Genomic DNA, 17,114 nt, shown 5'->3' on the forward strand with positions numbered 1-17,114 from the left:
GCCCTGGAGGATGACCCAGCCTAGGACAACATCGGAGGGTGAGGGTACCCTATTTAACACACACACACACACACACACACACACACACACACACACACACACACACACACACACACACACACACACACACACACACACACACACACACACACATACACACAGATAGGAAAAAGGCACACACACAGAGGCAAAACACACACACACAGAACCCTGGTTGTAAAAGCACAACACTCCGCTGCTAATCCCCTAATTAAGCATGCCTCTCTCTTGGTCCTCCCTGGTCCTTACCCCCAGAGGACCGTCACCGCCCCCCAGCCACAAAGACCCCCTCACAGCCCCAGGAACTGCCATTGTTTACCCTGGATTGACTAAGCAGATAAAGTCAAACATCTGAGGAGTTAAGGCTCCAGAAGATAATGGTGGAATAGAGGGGAGGGGCTGAGTCAAGGCTTTGAAGAGGGGGAGATCACACACCTAATCCCTGGATGAAGGGGTCCTCCAGAGTTCAACTGGTCAGGACATGGGGATGAATGAATACATGGGCAAATTGGATTGTCTCTGCTCACTTTGAATGTGAGACAGTCGGTTACAGTAGGACAGCACCAATTCTGAAGGTTCAAGTGGTCACCGTTAAATATCATCTATAGACGTTGAACATTGATTACACCGTTGACCGTTGTTGTATTGCATTGACCATGGGGTTACAGTGACCAATGAGTTTTACAGTGACCAATGAGGTTGAAAAAGTTTGTACTCACACACTCACATACAGGCAACCTGCTGCTGTAAAATGACTGTTGTATCCACTCTGGCCTGATCTAAGGATAGAGCAAGTGTTCTTATTGTCATCCCAAGTTAGTTACATTATATGTTCTAGTCCATTGTGTTTAGCTGGAGGAAGACATCTTCTGACCCTCTCTTCTTCTCTTCTCTCTCCTCCAGGGCATCCTTCTGAAGAGAAGTGGGAAGTCCCTGAATAAGGAGTGGAAGAAGAAATACGTCACACTGTGTGACAACGGCCTTCTCACTTACCACCCCAGTTTACATGTGAGTAACCCTACATTTAGCATAGCTCCGTTTGTAGTTGACTGTTTAAGGGATATGTGTAGAATATACTTTACATTCATTAGCGAAACATGCAAGCTTGTCCCTCACAAAAGGTGGAAATGAATGATTTAACTGTTATGTACACATATTGATACATTTCTGAAGAAGGTTTCTGAGAGATAAAAATGTTAGCAAAGACCTTTCAGCCTCTGATTATTAGTACCCCATCTTAGTGTGATTCTGATTATAAACTTAGGGGGGGGGGGGGGGGGGGGTAGAGGCGGAGGTGGTGGTCATCTCTATCCCCCCACCCCTGTGGTGGCCGGGTAATGGAGACATACATGGCGCTAGCTGTTGCTGCTGTGTGCCCGCCACGCCCGGCCACCATGCTGGCCTGTATTTATAATGGCGCTCGCCGCTGTGCGTGGCGCCTGGCGGAGGCTGAGCGGCCAGCAACATCCGTCTCTGTCAGAGTCCCGCTGGGCCGCTAATACCTCTTAAACACTCCGCTGCAGCCAGCCGGCAGACAGCTCTGTCAGACCCCCCCCCACCACAGCACGACATTGCTGCCCCACGCCCTTCCTCTCACGGTCTCACCTCTATTCTATGGTGGTAATGTCTGTCTAAATACAACAAATTACCTGGTTTTCAAAGGAAGATTTGGTGAAAGTTAGAGATGAGCATTTGTACATGTCCAGTGTCCAGTCCAGTCCAAATTTTTGCCCCTAGAGTCAGAGAATTGTTTTGTCCAATTTGAGATAAAATTTTCTATGAAAGCCAAATACAGTGCATTCGGAAAGTATTCAGACCCTTTGACTTTTTCCACATTAAGTTACGTTACAGTCTTATTCTAAAATGTATACAAAAATTCCCTTATCAATGTACACACAATGCCCCGTCATTTAAAAGCAAAAACAGGTTTTTAGAAATGTTTTCAAATTCAATTTTTTTTAAATTAATAAACTAAATCTCACATTGCATAAGTATTCAGACCCTTTACTCAGTACTTTGTTGAAGAACCTTTGGCAGCGATTACAGCCTCGATTCGTCTTGGGTATGACGCTACAAGCTTGGCACACCTGTATTTGGGGAGTTTCTCCCATTCTTCTCTGCAGATCCTCTCAAGCTCTATCAGATTGGATAGGGAGCGTCAATTCACAGCTATTTTCAGGTTTCTCTAGAGATGTTCGATCGGGTTCAAGTCCGGGCTCTGGCTGGCCCACTCAATGACATTCAGAGACTTGTCCTGAAGCCACCCCTGCATTGTCTTGGCTCTGTGTTTAGGGTCGTTGTCCTGTTGGAAGGTGAAACGTTGCCCCAGTCTGAGGTTCTGAATGCTCTGGAGCAGGTTTTCATCAAGGATCTCTCAGTACTTTGCTCCTTTCATCTTTCCCTCGATCCTGATTAGTCTCCCAGTCCCTGCCTCTGAAAAACATCCCCACAGCATGATGCTGCCACCACCATGCTTCACCTTAGGGATGGTGCCAGGTTTCCTCCAGACTTGACGCTTGGCATTCAGGCCAAAGATTTCAATCTTGTTTCTCATGGTCTGAGAGTCTTTTAGGTGCCTTTTGGCAAACTCCAAGCGGGCTGTCATGTGACTTTTTCAGAGGAGTGGCTTCCGTCTGGCCACTCTACCTTAAAGGCCTGATTGGTGGAGTGCTGCAGAGAAGTTTGTCCTTCTGGAAGGTTCTCCCATCTCCACAGAGGACCTCTGGAGCTCTGTCAGAGTGACCATGGAGTTCTTGGCACCTCCCTGACTAAGGCCCTTCTCCCCCGATTGCTCAGTTTGGCCGGACGACCAGCTCTAGGAAGGGTCTTGGTGGTTCCAAACTTTTTCCATTTAAGAATGATGGCGGCCACTGTGTTCTTGGGGACCTTCAATGCTACAGAAGTGTTTTGGTACCCTTCCCCAGATCTGTGCCTCGACACAATGCTGTCTCGGAAGCTCTACGGACAATTCCTTCGACCATAGCTTGGTTTTTGCTCTGACATGCACTGTCAACAGTGGGATCTTATATAGACAGGTGTGTGCCTTTCCAAATAATGTCCTATCAATTGAAATTACAATAGGTGGACTCCAATCAAGTTGTAGAAAAATCTCAAGGATGATTAATGGAAACAGGATGAGGTCCTGAACGCTCTGATGATGTCGTCGCACATCATCAGAGTGCACAGCTGAACATTGTACTCTCGGTTTGTTATTTTTGATTGAATCAAAACCGATATTCATTAAATGGATTCCGCGATGCGGTTAGCTTTTAACGGCAAGGACCTCTATTTCTTGTCATGGAATCCCGCCGAAGTGCCTCCAAAACATCCGGAGAAATTGCAGAGAGCCACATCAAATAACAGAAATAATCATCATAAACTTGAAAGATACATGTTTTACATAGAATTAAAGATAAACTTGTTCTTAATGCAGCCGCTGTGTCAGATTTCAAAAAGCTTTACGGCAAAAGCACAATATTCATTAATCTGAGGACAGCGTTCAGCCACAAAAGCAAGCCATACAGTTACCCGCCAAATTGTGGAGCCAACAAAAGTCATAAATAGCATTATAAATCTTCACTTACCTTTGCTGATCTTCGTCGGAATGCACTCCCAGGACTCATACTTCCACAAGAAATGTTCGTTTTGTTCGATTACGTCCATATTTATGTCCAAATACCTCCGTTTTGTTTGCGCGTTTAGTTCACTATTCCAAAGGCACAATGTGCGAGCGCAAAATCCAGACGAAAAGTCAAAAGAGTTCCATTACAGTTTGTAGAAACATGTCAAACGATTTTTACAATCAATCCTCAGGGTCTTTTTATAATATGTCTTCAATAATATTCTAACCGGACAATAGCGTATTCACTACAGAGGAAAAAGAAGGAACGGTGCGCCCACGTGACCGCGCAGTAAACAACTGATTTGCCTCAGGCTAGTCCACTTGTTGAAACGGCTCTTATTCGACACCCTTCCACAATAGAAGCCTCAAACAACTTTCTAAAGACTGTTGACATCTGCTGGAAGCCTTGGGAAGTGCAATCTGTCCCAATAGACACAGCATATTGGATAGGCAATCACTTAAATGATTTCCCACAGATTTCCCACTTCCTGGTTGGATTTGTCTCAGGTTTTTGCCTGCCATATGAGTTCTGTTATAGTCACAGACATCATTCAAACAGTTTTAGAAACTTCAGAGTATTTTCTACCCAATACTATTAATACTATGCATATATTAGCATCTGGGACAGAGTAGCAGGCAGTATACTCTGGGCACCTTATTCATCCAAGCTACTCAATACTGCCCCCCTGTCACCAAGAAGTTAACAGACAGGTTTAAGCCTGCTTGACAGAGACGCTAAGCTGCTAGCCATCAAGATAACGAAGTTGGTACCAGATGAGTTTTTCAATGGAGCCCTCTTTGTCTGGAGAAATAAATTAATGGTTCCAGCACTGTAGGAGCTGTATCTATTATGCACTGTTTCGGGACAAACCAGACCACTCGGAGTACCGATGCAGCAATTTTTTACTTGCCGAGGATTATAGTCTTGAGGTGGCTTCGTTGATCATGCAGGTCACCAACCTACGTAAGAAACTGGCTACGTGATTATTGCAGCTCAATGGGTCTAACTTTTGTTGACAATTTCGCTACCTTTTGGAAACAAAACACATTTTATAAGGAGGATGGGATCCATCCAAATCATTTGGGATCCTGGATCCTTTCACAGCACTATAAGGCTGCGTTGAGACAATGACTTATCAATGACTGAAGACACACTAAGCTAATCCCTACCATTGTGATGCAGAGTTTATAGAAAATATGGAAATGCCGATGGTGGAGGTGTTGCTGTTTATATTCAGAACCACATTCCTGTGAAGATTAGAGAGGAGCTCATGTCAAATACTGTAAAAGTAATATAATAACATGTTCATCTGCCTCACCTAAAGCCCATTCTGGTGGGAAGCTGCTATAGGCCATCAAGTGCTAACAGTCAGTATCTGGATAACGTGTGAAATGCTTGATAATAAATGTGATATCAACAGAGAGTTATATTTTCTGGGTGATTTAAATATTGACTGGATTTCATCAAGCTACCCACTTAAGAAAAAGGTTCAAACTGTAACCAGTGCCTGCAACCTGGTTCAGGTTATCAGTCAACCTACCAGGGTAGTTATAAACAGCACAGGAATTAAATCATCAACATGCTTTAATCACAACTTTACTAATGCTGCAGAAATTTGTTTGAAAGCTGTATCCAGATCCATTGGATGTACTGATCACAATATAGTAGTCATATCTAGGAAAACCAAAGTTCCAAAGGCTTGGCCTAATATAGGTTATAAGAGGTCATACAATACGTTTTGTAGTGATTCCTATGTTATTGATGTAAAGAATATCTGTTAGTACTGGTGTGTAATGAGGAGCAAACAGACACTACACTTGACACATTGTAATGATTTTCGTTGGTGGAAGAAGGAATAGACCAAAGCGCAGCGTGGTACGTGTTCATGATGCCTTTAATAAACTGAACACTGAATACAAACAAACAAAAGAATAAAGGAAAACCAAAACAGTCCTGTATGGTGAAAACACTGAAACGGAAAATAATCACCCACAACTCAAAATGGGAAAACAGGCTACCTAAGTATGGCTCTCAATCAGAGACAACGATAGACAGCTGCCTCTGATTGAGACCGATACCAGGCCAAACACATAGAAAAAGAAAACCTAGACCTACAACATAGAATACCCACCCACATCACACCCTGACCAAACTAAAAATAGAAACATACAAAGCAATCTACGGTCAGGGCGTGACACACATTTATGAAATTGCTTATTCCAGTTGCTGATAAGCATGCACCCTTTAAGAAAATTACTGTAAAAATGGTTAAATCCCTGTGGATTGATATGAAATTGAAAAACTATATGTTTGAGACGGATGAGGCAAAATTAATGGCAAAGAAGTCTGGCTGCACAACCGATTGGCAAATGTATTTCATATTGAGAAATCATGTGACTAAACTGAATAAAAATAATAAGAAACTACAATATGAAACCAAGATAAATTAAATAAAAAAATGATAGTAAAAAGCTTTAGAGCACCTGAAATGAAATTCTGCGAAAAAAGGCAATTTTCAGCTCCATCATTCATTGAAACAGATGGCTCATTCATCACAAAACCAAATGATATTGCCAACTACTTTGCTATTTTTGCCAATGAAAAAAATAATTAATCTTAGGCATAACATGCCAGTAACAAATGCTGACACTACACATCCAAGTATGTCTTACCAAATTATGAAAGACCAGCATTGTCATTTTAAATTCCGTAAAGTTAGTGTGGAAGAGGTGAAAAAATTATTGTTGTCTATCAACAATGACAAGCCACCGGTATGGAAAACTACTGAGGATAATAGCGGACGATATTGCCACATCTTCAATTTACTAGAAAGTGTTTGACCTCAGGCTTGAAGGGAAGCAAAAGTAAAATTCTACCTAAGAATAGTAAAGCCCCCTTTACTGGCTCAAATTGCTGACCAATCAGCCTGTTACCAACCCTTAGTAAACTTTTGGAAAAAATGGTGTTTGACCAGATACAATGCTATTTTACAGTAAACAAATTGACTAACTTTCAGCATGATTATAGAGAAGGACATTCAACAAGCACAGCACTTACACAAATGACTGATGATTAGCTGAGAGAAATTGATGATAAAAAGATTGTGGGGGCTGTTTTGTTAGACTTCAGTGCGGCATTTAACATTATCGATCATAGTCTGCTGATGGCAAAACGTATGTGTTATGGCTTTACACCCCCTGATATATTATGGATAAAGAGTTACCTATCTAACAGAACACAGAGGGTGTTCTTTAATGGAAGCCTCTCCAACATAATCCAGGTAGAATCAGGAATACCCCAAGGCAGCTGTCTAGGTCCATTACTTTTTAAAATCTTTACTAATGAATTGCCACTGGCTTTGAGGAAAGCCAGAGTGTCTATGTATGCAGATGACTCAGCACTATATATGTCAGCTACTACAGCGATTGAAATAACTGCAAAAAGGAGTTGCAGTTAGTTTCAGAGTGGATGGCAAGGAATAAGTTAGTCCTAAATATTTCTAAAACTAAAAGCATTGTATTTGGGACAAATCATTCACTAAAACGCTAAACCTCAACTAAATATTGTAATAAATAATGTGGAAATTGAGCAAGTTGAGGTTGCTAAACTGCTTGGAGTTACCCTGGATTGTAAACTGTCATGGTCAAAACATATTGATACAACAGTAACTAAGATGGGGAGAAGTATGTCTATTATAAGGCTCTGCTCTACCTTCTTGACAGCACTGTCAACAAGGCAGGTCCTACAGGCCCTAGTTTTGTCGCACCTGGACTACTGTTCAGTCGTGTGGTCAGGTGGCACTAAAAAGGACTTAGGAAAATTGCAATTGGTTCAGGACAGGGCAGCACGGCTGGCCCTTGGTTGTACACAGAGAGCTAACATTAATAATATGCTTGTCAATCTCTCCTGGCTCAAAGTGGAGGAGAGATTGACTTCATCACTGCTTGTATTTATTAGAGGTATTGACATGTTGAACTACTGGCGCACAGCTCGGACACCCATGCACACCCCACAAGACATGCCACAAGAGGCCTCTTCACAATCCCCAAGTCCAGAACAGACTACGGAAGGGGCACAGTACTAAATTAGAGACATAACTAAATGTAACTCTATTCCACATCAAGTAAATCTTGCAAGCAGTAAAATTAGATTTTTAAAAAACAGATTAAAAAAACATGTTATGGAACAGCGGGGACTCTGAAGCAACACAAACATAGGTGGATACCCACACACACATGATAGCATACGCACTATACACAAACGTATATATGTGGTAATGGTGGAGTAGGGGCCTGAGGGCACACAGTCTGAATGTATTGTAATGTTTTTAAAATTTTATAAATTGCCTTAATTTTGCTGGACCCCAGGAAGAGTAGCTGCTTGCTTGGCAGCAGCTAATGGGGATCCATAATAAATACAAATACAAAAACCTGAGCTCAATTTCGAGTCTCATAGCAAAAGGTCTGAATACTTATGTAAATAAGGTATTTCTGTTTTTATTTGCAAGAAAATAGTAAAAACCTATTTTACCTTTGTCATTACAGGGTATTGTGTGTGGATTGATAAGGATTTTATTTGATCCATTTTAGAGTAAGTCTGTAACTTAACAAAATGTGGAAAAAGGGAAGGGGTCTGTCTGAATACTCCCCGAATGCACTGTATAGTAAAAAATTGTCATTTGCATGCAACATGAATTGATTACATTTGTTTTTATTATATTATTTTATTGACTGGGTGGTAATGGCTTAACTTAGTAGCCATTATTAGCAGAGCAGCGTAGTGTTACAGTGATGTATGTAACTGACTAGCTAGCTGCTAATTACAGCTATCGTAGTTTATCAGGAGCATGTCTACTAACTCTGTCTTGAATGTCTGTCTGCTACCTCACTGACCAGAGCTGAGGCAGAACAGGAATCACTGTTACATTAGCAGACATGTGTTTACTACCATTCTGACATACCAAGCAGAGAGAGTGGGAGGGAGATAACGTGAGAGGGAGGAAGAGAAAGTGGTAGAAAGAGAGAGAAGGTGGTAGAGAGAGCAGGGGAGAGTAGGTGGGAGGGGGAGAGAGCGGGAGACAAGGTGGGAGGGAGAGAAAGAGCGGGGGAGAGAGGTGGGAGGGAGAGAGAGCGAGAAGGTGGGATGGAGAGAGCGGGAGAGCGAGATACAGAACAAGAGTGCGAGGATCCCTTTAATTTCACAGTCAGCCAAGCCATCCACACAATCACCTTCTGTTAATTCTATCTGCTACATCAATTAAATTGTTTGTAGAAACTAATTGAATGTGGCTTAATCACACATCTTAATAGCTTTGCACGCTTCGATCTGGCTGTTAATTCCGGCAATAAAAGGAAATGAGAGCGAGGAGCGCTAGCTGGCTGGGTAATTAGAGAGGAGGCAGGGGAAGAGATGAGTGCTTTATGGAACCCTGATAAAGGAAGGAGAAAGATTGAGGGAGAGATAAAGGAAAGGAAGAGATGGAAGGGGGGGGGGCATACCAGGCAAAAGGCAGAGCGGAGAGTTCTCCTCTGGCTTTTTCTGCTGAGCTCAATGATTTTCACCTTGGCTTCCCTTCCTCGTTCATTTGGGGTGGTGATGTTGTTTTAAATCTAAATCGTTATGAGAGAGAATGAGACCGTTTGCATTCATCAGTCTACTCCATGGTTCTCCAACCCTCTTCCTGGACAGCTAACCTCCTGTAGGTTTTTGCTCCAAACCCAGATGTAACTAACCTGATTCAGCTTATCAACCAGCTAATTATTAGAATCACGTGCACTAGATTAGGGTTGGCGTGAAAAACTACAGGATGGTAGCTCTGCAGGAACAGGATTGGAGGGTCCTGGTCTACTCATTAAGTCTATAACTGAGCTAGTTTGTGAGGCAGCGTGGGCACAGGTAATGTTCTGAAATGGCTATCTGTCAGTCAGTTTTGGTACTGTATGTCAGGATGGAAGTTATATCATATATATCATTAGTTTGTAGTTTTTAAAGGTTTTTCACGATCATCCACGTTTAGACTAATGAGATTGACTCAGTGTGTTTTGTGATGTGCGTTCCAGGACTACATGCAGAATGTGCACGGTAAAGAGATTGACCTGTTGAGGACCACGGTCAAGGTGCCAGGGAAGCGACCACCCAGAGCGGTCACCGCCATCGCCCCCACCGCCAGCCCCAAGACCAACGGGCTGACCAAGGACCGTAGCACCCTGCAGCTAGGAGTGGGCACTGCAGGTAAGAGGGCCACCCTAGTCACCACTCTGGGTCCATGCCAGACATCTGTACCAGACCTCGGTCAAAAACATATGTAAAATTATTTCAAATAAAATGATAAGCTACCCTTTATTTAATTTCCATGTTACAGTGGAACAAATAGAATAGTCCACAAAAAGCTAAATTAAGCACACCTCAAATACTTGCATATATTTCAAAAGTATTTGACTGAAGTCTGCTCTTCAATTTTGAGGAATCCACATCTGTTATAATACAGACGAACAGAGTAGGTAGAAGTTGCCTACTAACCACTGATACAGGGTCAGATATGTATTCCTCCTCTTAACAGTTATGGTCAGGTTTGGGAGTAAAATAATCAGATTTGAGATCTGCGGCTATAGGAACAACTTCTACTTGCTCCAGAACCCAACCGAACACTTTCAACAACCACAGACCGAGGTATGTGCAAAAAGCTAGCAACTGAATAACTTAAGCTAAGCAACCTGATGCCAAGTTCAACTGCATGTAAATCTCTATCAACTTCATGTCCGGTCCAGCAGAAAATCAATAGAGGTTCTTCAGAGACACTAATACCATTCACTGCCCAGAGGATACAATAAAGTTCATTTTAATACGTGAAATATATAATGATCATGTAATATGTATTTTATTGCTGTATTTATGTGAAAACTCTTTAGATTTTGGTACAATGTCATTATGCAGATGCAGATGAGCTAACACAAGGATATGATTACTGAAGGAGTGCTTATAAGGCTATTAAATTCTATCTTAAAGGGCCAATCAACTTGTGAAGTCACAAGCTCTACTGGTTGGCTACTGCATAGCAACTTAGTGGTGCCAAAAAACCCTGGCTTGCCATAGAAAGCCTATGTAAATTACGAACACCAGAACAGCCAAACCATTCTTTGGCCTCTAAAAGGATTTAATTATGATAAAGTTTCATCCCCACTGTGAATTATTTTAAAGTTCGCTACAAATTGAGATATTAAATGAAATAGTGATTCATTCTGACTACATTTGTCGTCACACAGGACCACGTGCTGACAAAGACAAATCACGGGCGGACAGGCTACGAGGAGGCTCGCGCCCTCTTGCCATAGACATTAAGGTTGACTCTCTCAGGCAGGATGAAAATGACTACATCGCCCATGATCCTTTGCTAGTTACGCCCACTTTCACCATGATCCTTCGCAATTTTGTTTTTGGTGCCATTCAGCAATACAACACGATCGAAATATTTCCGGCTTCATGCACCATCGGGAGTTTTCCGTAGGAATACATGGATGACGTCAGCACTATCAGAATCTACTGGTTTTAATGTCTATAGTAGAAACAATTACATAGCGTTATCCCCGCCACTGTTTCAGTAAAAAGCTGAGGGATATGGCTCGAGAAATGTAACCACTCTCAAATTCATAGACATATTGCCCCTTTAAATGATCTAAATATGATTTATTTGTTCATAATAATCATTATAAAATGTTAAAAAAAAAACATTTCCCAGATGTTTTCCAGATGTTGAATTTTAGCTCTGACCTAAATTCCATCCAGGGGGCTTGCCTTGCTTGTCCTGTGTCCTGCCAGTACCAATGCCTTCCTTCCTTCAGTCCACACAGGCCTATAAATAGACAGAGCTGGCTGTGCCACTGGAGGCTGGAGGGAGCTTTAGCAGGAACTGGCAACTAGGCCCAGAGAGGCGAGGAGAAACCAGTGATTAAATTTAGGGGTTAGGATTAATTATTACTAAGAGTAATTATTACTAATTAGCAGAGTGGTCCCCAGACGGGGGTGATGTGGGGCGAGGGATAGAGGGGAGTGGGGTAATGAGGGCGTCCTCCATCGGCCGAGGAGCAGTGTCTGTTACCTCCTGCAATGGTTGTAGCTAATTGGATTGTGCAGTAGTGGAATAGACAGACTGGCCAGTAGGGACCACTTGTGGCCCAGCCCTTACTTATTTTGTTGATCCTGGCCAAGATTTGACCATCAGGACCCTACTCAAGAGGTTAATTATTCAAATGCCTGAGAAGATTTATGAGTTTACAGAGTGAAGGACAGGGGGTGGAGGTCACGTTCCAACTTCCAACTCATAAACAATTAACCTTCAGGAGGAGAGAAAAGAGAGCAGAGGTGTCTGAATCTGTAGGAGGGAGGAAAGAGAGAGGGGAGATGGGGAGAGGAGTGGTTATGGGGCCCTGAAAAAGCGTTTTTTTGTTTTTAAAGAAATAAAATAAATAAAAATGTGTCCTTTATTCCTTTTTTTACTCTGACTCGTTGCCTGTGTTTGCATGGGTATATTGTTTAACTCTGTTGTAAATACAGAGCTAGTAAAGGATGCTGTTGAGACAACTCACTACCGATTCTCACTATTTTTTTTGCGTCTGGGAGGGGAACAATACGAGGACGATTTTAGTTCATCTCCAATTAGGAGAGAAAGGTTACAAATCAGGGCAGGTCTTCTCCCGTTGGAGCACCCTCTCCTGATGATGCGATCGGAGTGAGTTTGATTTCATTAGGCATGCAATTGATGAAGGGAACAAAGGAGTAATTTGTCATTCATGGTGTCTGAATCACAACCCTGTCTTTGCCTTTGGTAATCCATTCACTACCTGGATCTAAAGACCTTTAGAATCACAGGAGGAAGAGAGAGAGGGGAAGAAGATGGAGAGGAGAAGAGAGAGAGATGGAGACAAAGACTAAATGAATAAACACGTGTCCATGAGTAAAAACGTGTGCAGGCCTAATTCCTTCTCCTCTGTCTGAGTGTTCAGTGGAACCGTTTTACCCACGACAGATACATTGTATCAAAGATCAAAGTATTAATGTGGCCCATCAGTTTTAATCAATGGTATGGGCAGTATGGGGGGGGGGGGGAGGGGTTGCTGTACAGGTCCTCCCTCTTACATTGTAAACCAGTGAGTCTTCATCTTGCTCTGGGCTGCATACATACAGTCCAACCACTGGGCACTGACTCACTGACCACCATTAGGTTATGCCTCTGTCTCAGTGACCACCAGCCCAGTGCCGGGGCCTGATGTGTGGGTGTGGTGACTGTCTAATGGCTCCTGACGAGGAGGCGGCTGGATGAGGGGGGAGGATTAGATGACATGGCTGAGCCACAGAGGGGAGTGTGGGGGGAAGCTTTCAGGGGTGGCGGGCGGCATTAGGCAGTAGTGATAGTGATAATAGTGGTGGTGGATTACACGGCTCCAGACACAGATGATGTGCTCCTTTCCCCCTTCCCTCCTTCCCCCATTACCCCCTTCCCTCCTTCCCCCATTACCCCCCTTCCCTCCTCCAGACACAGAGGATGTGCTCTTTTCCCCCTTCCCTCTTTTCCTACTTCCCTCCTTCCTCCTTTCCCCCTTCCCTCCTTCCATCCCCCACATTAGCATTAATGCCTCATTATCCTGATACTTGTACATAATGGCAACAACTCCACAGTGGGGTCAGGCCTCTGCTTCACGGCTCATCAGTCCTCTGACGGTACGCCTGGCCGCGCCGGCCCAAAGAGAAATGAGAGGCAAGATGACGTTACTGCTACCGCCGTTCTGGAGCTACCCGCTAATCCATCCCTTCTACTTAGATTACAGCCCCAGCCAGAGCCAGCCCCGCTGCTGCTGCTTAGCATGGAAAACACTCCTTTACTCTCTCTCCTACACACTTAGTTATATTTGTCAAATGAACATAATTATATAAATGTTTAAATGCAGATATAGGCGTACATGATTGTGGTAGAGCTTTTGGACATTTCTATTAACATGCAGGTGGAACTGCCAATATGAATTCCCAAATTATCACAGAAAGTGAAATTCTGGTTTATTTTGACACCAAGTTTCTTCTTTTTACAGTAGTTTGTTTTTTGTAATGACTGTATGTCTACAGTACCTTGTGTAAATTCAGCCTAAGTGACTAGCCAGTTGAATAGATAAGTATTCACACTCCTTGACTTCTTCCACCTTTCATTACAGCCTGAATTTAAAATGGATTAAATTGAGATGTTTAGTCACTGGCCTACACACAATACTCCATAATGTCAAAGTGTAATTACATTTTTAGACATTTTTACAAATTGTTTAAAAATGAAAAGGTGAAATGTCTTGAGTCAATAATTATTCAACCCCTTCGTTATGGCAAGCCTAAATAAGTTCAGGAGTAAACATTTGCTAAACAAGTCACGTAATAAGTAGCATGGATAGTATAATGTTTAGCATGATTTTTGAATGACCCCAAACATACAATTATCTGTAAGCTTCCTCAGTCGAACAGTGAATTTCCAACACAGATTAAACCACAGAGACCAGGGAGGTTTTCCAATGCCACGCAAAGAAGGACACCTATTGGTAGATGGGTAAAAATGTAAAAAGCAGACATTGAATATCCCTTTGAGCATGGTGAAGTTATTAATTACACTTTGGATGGTGTATCAATACACCCAGTCATTACAAAGTTACAGGCATCCTTCCTAACTCAGTTGCTGGAGAGGAAGGAAATCACCATAAGGCCAATGGTGACTTTAAAACAGTTACAGCGTTGAATGGCTGTGATAGGATAAAACTGAGGATGGATCAACAACATTGTAGTTACTCCACAATACTAACCTAATTGTTGACAGAGTGAAAAGAAGGAAGCCTGTACAGACAAAAATATTCCAATACATGCATCCTATTTACCATTAAGGCACTAAAGTAAAACTGCAAAAAATGTGGTTAAGAAATTCACTTTATGTCCTGAATACAATAGTTATGTTTGGGGAAAATCCAATACAGCACATCACTGAGTACCACTCTTCATTTTTTCAAGCATGGTAGTGGCTGCATCATGTTATGGGTATGGTTGTCATTGGCAAGTAATTAGGGAGCTTTTGTAGGATAAAAATATATGGAGTAGAGCTAAGCACACACAAAATCCTAGAGTAAAACCTGGTTCTATCTGCTTTCCAACAGACACTGGGAGACAAATTCACTTTTCAAATTGATAATAACCTAAAACACAAGGCCAAATATACACTGGAGTTGCTTACTAAGATGACATTGAATGTTCCTGAGTGCCCTAGTTAAGGTTCTGACTTAAATCTGCATGTAAATCTATGACAACACTTGAAAATGGCTGTCTAGCAATGATCAACAACCAACTTGTCAGAGTTTGAAGAATTGTTTAAAGAATAATGTGCAAATATTGTACAATCCAGGTGTGCAAAGCTCTTAGAGACATTCCCAGAAAGACTCACAACTGTAATCACTGCCAAAGTTGAATCTAACGTATTGACTCAGGGGGTTTAATACTTATCTAATCAAGATATATTAGTGTTTTATTTTTCCAATTTGTTTTACAAATGTTCAAATTTTTCTTACACTATGACATTACAATATTTTTTGTAGATCGTTGACAAAAATTACAATTAAAATCAATTCTAATCCAACTTTGTAACACAACAAAATGTCGAAAAAGTCAAGGGTTGTGAATACTTTCTGAAGGCACTGTAACTTTGCTAAGTGTCACGCCCTGACCTTAGAGATCCTTTTTATGTCTCTATTTGGTTTGGTCAGGGTGTGATTTGGGGTGGGTATTCGATATTCTATTATTTGTATTTCTATGTTTTGGCCGGGTAGGGTTCTCAATCAGGGACAGCTGTCTATCATTGTCTCTGATTGAGAACCATACTTACAGTGCCTTGCAAAAGTATTCGGCCCCCTTGAACTTTGCGACCTTTTGCCACATTTCAGGCTTCAAACATAAAGATATAAAACTGTATTTTTTTGTAAAGAATCAACAACAAGTGGGACACAATCATGAAGTGGAACAACATTTATTGGATATTTCAAACTTTTTTAACAAATCAAAAACGGAAAAATTGGGCGTGCAAAATTATTCAGCCCCCTTAAGTTAATACTTTGTAGCGCCACCTTTTGCTGCGATTACAGCTGTAAGTCGCTTGGGGTATGTATCAGTTTTGCACATCGAGAGACTGACATTTTTTCCCATTCCTCCTTGCAAAACAGCTCGAGCTCAGTGAGGTTGGATGGAGAGCATTTGTGAACAGCAGTTTTCAGTTCTTTCCACAGATTCTCGATTGGATTCAAGTCTGGACTTTGACTTGGCCATTCTAACACCTGGATATGTTTATTTTTGAACCATTCCATTGTAGATTTTGCTTTATGTTTTGGATCATTGTCTTGTTGGAAGACAAATCTCCGTCCCAGTCTCAGGTCTTTTGCAGACTCCATCAGGTTTTCTTCCAGAATGGTCCTGTATTTGGCTCCATCCATCTTCCCATCAATTTTAACCATCTTCCCTGTCCCTGCTGAAGAAAAGCAGGCCCAAACCATGATGCTGCCACCTCCATGTTTGACAGTGGGGATGGTGTGTTCAGCTGTGTTGCTTTTACGCCAAACATAACGTTTTGCATTGTTGCCAAAAAGTTCCATTTTGGTTTCATCTGACCAGAGTACCTTCTTCCACATGTTTGGTGTGTCTCCCAGGTGGCTTGTGGCAAACTTTAAACAACACTTTTTATGGATATCTTTAAGAAATGGCTTTCTTCTTGCCACACTTCCATAAAGGCCAGATTTGTGCAATATACGACTGATTGTTGTCCTATGGACAGAGTCTCCCACCTCAGCTGTAGATCTCTGCAGTTCATCCAGAGTGAACATGGGCCTCTTGGCTGCATCTTTGATCAGTCTTCTCCTTGTATGAGCTGAAAGTTTAGAGGGACGGCCAGGTCTTGGTAGATTTGCAGTGGTCTGATACTCCTTCCATTTCAATATTATCGCTTGCACAGTGCTCCTTGGGATGTTTAAAGCTTGGGAAATCTTTTTGTATCCAAATCCGGCTTTAAACTTCTTCACAACAGTATCTCGGACCTGCCTGGTGTGTTCCTTGTTCTTCATGATGCTCTCTGCGCTTTTAACGGACCTCTGAGACTATCACAGTGCAGGTGCATTTATACGGAGACTTGATTACACACAGGTGGATTGTATTTATCATCATTAGTCATTTAGGTCAACATTGGATCATTCAGAGATCCTCACTGAACTTCTGGAGAGAGTTTGCTGCACTGAAAGTAAAGGGGCTGAATAATTTTGCACGCCCAATTTTTCAGTTTTTGATTTGTTAAAAAAGTTTGAAATATCCAATAAATGTCGTTCCACTTCATGATTGTGTCCCACTTGTTGTTGATTCTTCACAAAAAAATTGTCGCAAAAGGTCGCAAAGTTCAAG

At 42.0% G+C, this 17,114-nt stretch overlaps 1 protein-coding gene across 4 annotated transcripts in view; it reads left to right on the forward strand.

Moving 5' to 3' along the window:
• The window catches only part of LOC110530474 (arf-GAP with GTPase, ANK repeat and PH domain-containing protein 3), a 299,837-nt gene that overhangs the window by 224,064 nt on the left and 58,659 nt on the right, over positions 1–17,114 (forward strand). For all 4 annotated transcript variants that reach the window (XR_016482590.1, XR_016482589.1, XM_036986120.2 and 1 more), the window contains exons 10-11: positions 943–1,047; positions 9,722–9,893. Coding sequence is in view for 2 of the 4 variants with exons in the window: in XM_036986120.2 (XP_036842015.2) it covers positions 943–1,047; positions 9,722–9,893 (277 nt within the window). In the remaining 2 variants the exon portion in view is untranslated. The remainder of the gene's footprint in view (positions 1–942; positions 1,048–9,721; positions 9,894–17,114) is intronic.

Source organism: Oncorhynchus mykiss, chromosome 8 (assembly GCF_057628025.1).
Source record: "Oncorhynchus mykiss isolate SJ-2025 chromosome 8, ASM5762802v1, whole genome shotgun sequence".
NCBI classification, from domain to species: Eukaryota; Metazoa; Chordata; class Actinopteri; order Salmoniformes; family Salmonidae; genus Oncorhynchus; species Oncorhynchus mykiss.